General features: G+C 27.7%; 1 protein-coding gene across 3 annotated transcripts in view; it reads left to right on the forward strand.

Moving 5' to 3' along the window:
* LOC108694805 (protein O-GlcNAcase) overlaps positions 1–1,625 on the forward strand; it is an 8,486-nt gene extending 6,861 nt beyond the window's left edge. For all 3 annotated transcript variants that reach the window (XM_018204472.1, XM_018204474.1, XM_018204473.1), the window contains 5 exons: positions 274–359; positions 445–614; positions 687–882; positions 955–1,114; positions 1,307–1,625. In XM_018204472.1, the coding sequence (XP_018059961.1) occupies positions 274–359; positions 445–614; positions 687–882; positions 955–1,114; positions 1,307–1,443 (749 nt within the window). In that variant the 3' untranslated portion in view covers positions 1,444–1,625. The remainder of the gene's footprint in view (positions 1–273; positions 360–444; positions 615–686; positions 883–954; positions 1,115–1,306) is intronic.
* The last annotated feature ends 1,047 nt before the right edge of the window (positions 1,626–2,672 follow it).

Raw genomic sequence — 2,672 nt, forward strand, 5'->3', positions numbered from 1 at the left:
ATTTTAAATCTGTAAAAATTGATGCACCTTAGTTATCCGATTGAATCAATCATTCTTTCTTTCATACTTTATTTGATGTAGAGCAGAAAGGTATTCCCAAATAAAAGAAAGAAAGATATTTTCAATCGAATTGTATCTTTGCATGTTAAAGATTTAAGCAAAATTGATGCCCAGAGCAGTGGAGGCCAATCGAAATTAAACTACACGCATAACGCGCGAATTTAACTCTAGCATTTCATGATTTATTAAAAATGATTCTGTATCTTGGGATAGGGTTTTCAAATGGTTGGAAAGAAACATTTATGAGTGGTGAACAAGAACCCTGGGTATTTCGTGGTGGACTTACGGCTGATTTACAGGTACACTTAATTTGCTGACATTTATTTATGTTTGTTTATAAAAAAAATGAGATGTATTGAAGAAACATTTTATTCACATGTTTAGAGATTAATCCCAGTTGATAGTGGCAATGACTTATTCGTCTATAAAGCACCAGAAGTTCCCAATAGTAAAATATATACAATTCGGCCATACTTACCAAGTGACGAAGAGGCGGTTTATACGGTGTGCAATCAAATTAATAATTGTACGACTTCATCAGCTGTAGCAGACAGGTATGTATATTTTTTAAATATATTTACTTATTTTTATTTTGAATAAACTTTTAATATCTACCTATTTGTTAGACTTATCGGAGGATTTCTAACGTTGAGTCCGGAATTATGTATGATTGTTGAGGATGAAAATGGTATAGCAGGTTACACAGTGGCTACGCTAAATGTAAAGTCTTACAATCAAAAAATGGCTATTTCATGGATTCCTGAATTGCGAATGAAATATCCTTTAGACAATAGTATTAGCGAGTTGCCACAAAATGTTCAGGTATGGGAAATTAATGATTTTACTTATATCTTTTTATATGATATTCTAACAACTTTTAAATGAAAATTGCAGGATGCTATACAGTACTTCCATTCATTTATTCCGGATGTGTCGGAACAATTGTGCAGACAGCATCCGTCAAAACTTATATGCGGTATACTATCAAGTGTAACAGATCAGTCTATTTGTAAACGTTTAGTAACCTGCGTTCTTGCAGCTTTAAGAGCAAATGGTACGTTTTTTATTGAAATCTTTTTTATTGAAATAAAATAGACAATTCAATCTTTATTGAAAATTGATTATGTGTACATACTTTTTTGTGATATTATACTTAATATTTGTGATATAATAATATATTTAATGTTCAAATTTTACATTTTTATTTTTAAATATAAATGTATTTGTGGGATGTTTTGTGAGATAGGTTCTTTTGGAGTACACACAACGATGTTGGCAACAGACAAAGAATCTCACGAATTTTATGGCAAACTAGGCTTCGTTGATTTAAATCCGGCGCATGAGGAATATTCTGGAATCAAAACTATGTGTAGAAGTTTCTAACAAAGAATCAATGCTCCAACGATTTTCATCAACAAAGTATATTTGCTTGGACTATCTCCTAAGAAAACGATGGATAGCTCCTAAAATATAGAAGCTAGTAATAAAATTATACGCCTTTATTCAAGATCTTTTTAAAATGTAATCATGCTAATGCGATAGGTTAAAAGTACTTTTTTGGGAATGTCTGCAATCGAAAATATCTGTAATATTATTTCTAATATATTTGATATAATAATCTTTCTTACAGTGTCGAGATCCTTAATCATATTTGATACAAGTGTACATAAATATGTATATATAACATAATGCTAAATTTTAATATTATAATGATTTTAATATTATGATTATTTCTGTTATGTTATAAAAGAGATATAATAAGCGTAATCAGATTCATTTTTAATATAACATGAATTACATTCTTTACTTTATTAACAATCACGTCTACATATTATATATTATTATATTATATAACACTTTACACTTCTCATTGATTTAAATCCGATTAGATTATCTGGATCGTAGTATGTATATAAAATTCTCAATATGCGTAATGAAATGCCAGTGTGTTCATTAATAAATTGTTGAAACAAATTTATTAAAAAGTATTTTCTTATCAAGATGATACATACGAATGACTGAATACAATTTTAAAGTGCACTTTCTTTTAAATACGCTTTAAACTTTCTTTGAATGAATGTGAAAAATTATGACACGATTTAGATTTTAAATATGTAGTTATAATGTATATCTGATGTCAGATATATATTATGAATATACATATAGATTTCGTAGTGCTTACTGCTCAATAACTTTTAATATACATTAAAGCTTCAGTAGCAAGGTTTTTTTTAGGTTTCTTATACAATCTTGCATATAGTTTTTGTTGAATTATCTCAATTGGCCCTACAATGTAATACACATGTATGTATGTGTTATATATATAATGAATGAAATTATGAAATGTGATATGTAAGTCATCTATATAAAAAACGTTACTTTGTAATCCATTATTATTGGAGCAAAATATATATTAGATGTTTCCTTCTATACTAATTATTCCATATAGATATTACTTCAATTAAATATTTTTAATATTAGAGAACGCACTTTCAAACAATAAATGCATTAATTCTAGAAAAAATTTTTTATTAATATTTTAATTCAAGTATAAGCGAATACAAACAAAATAGCGCAATGTCATAACGAGAACAATAACATACATTTTATAT

The sequence above is a fragment of the Atta colombica genome, unplaced genomic scaffold (assembly GCF_001594045.1).
Source record: "Atta colombica isolate Treedump-2 unplaced genomic scaffold, Acol1.0 scaffold125, whole genome shotgun sequence".
Classification (NCBI taxonomy): domain Eukaryota; kingdom Metazoa; phylum Arthropoda; class Insecta; order Hymenoptera; family Formicidae; genus Atta; species Atta colombica.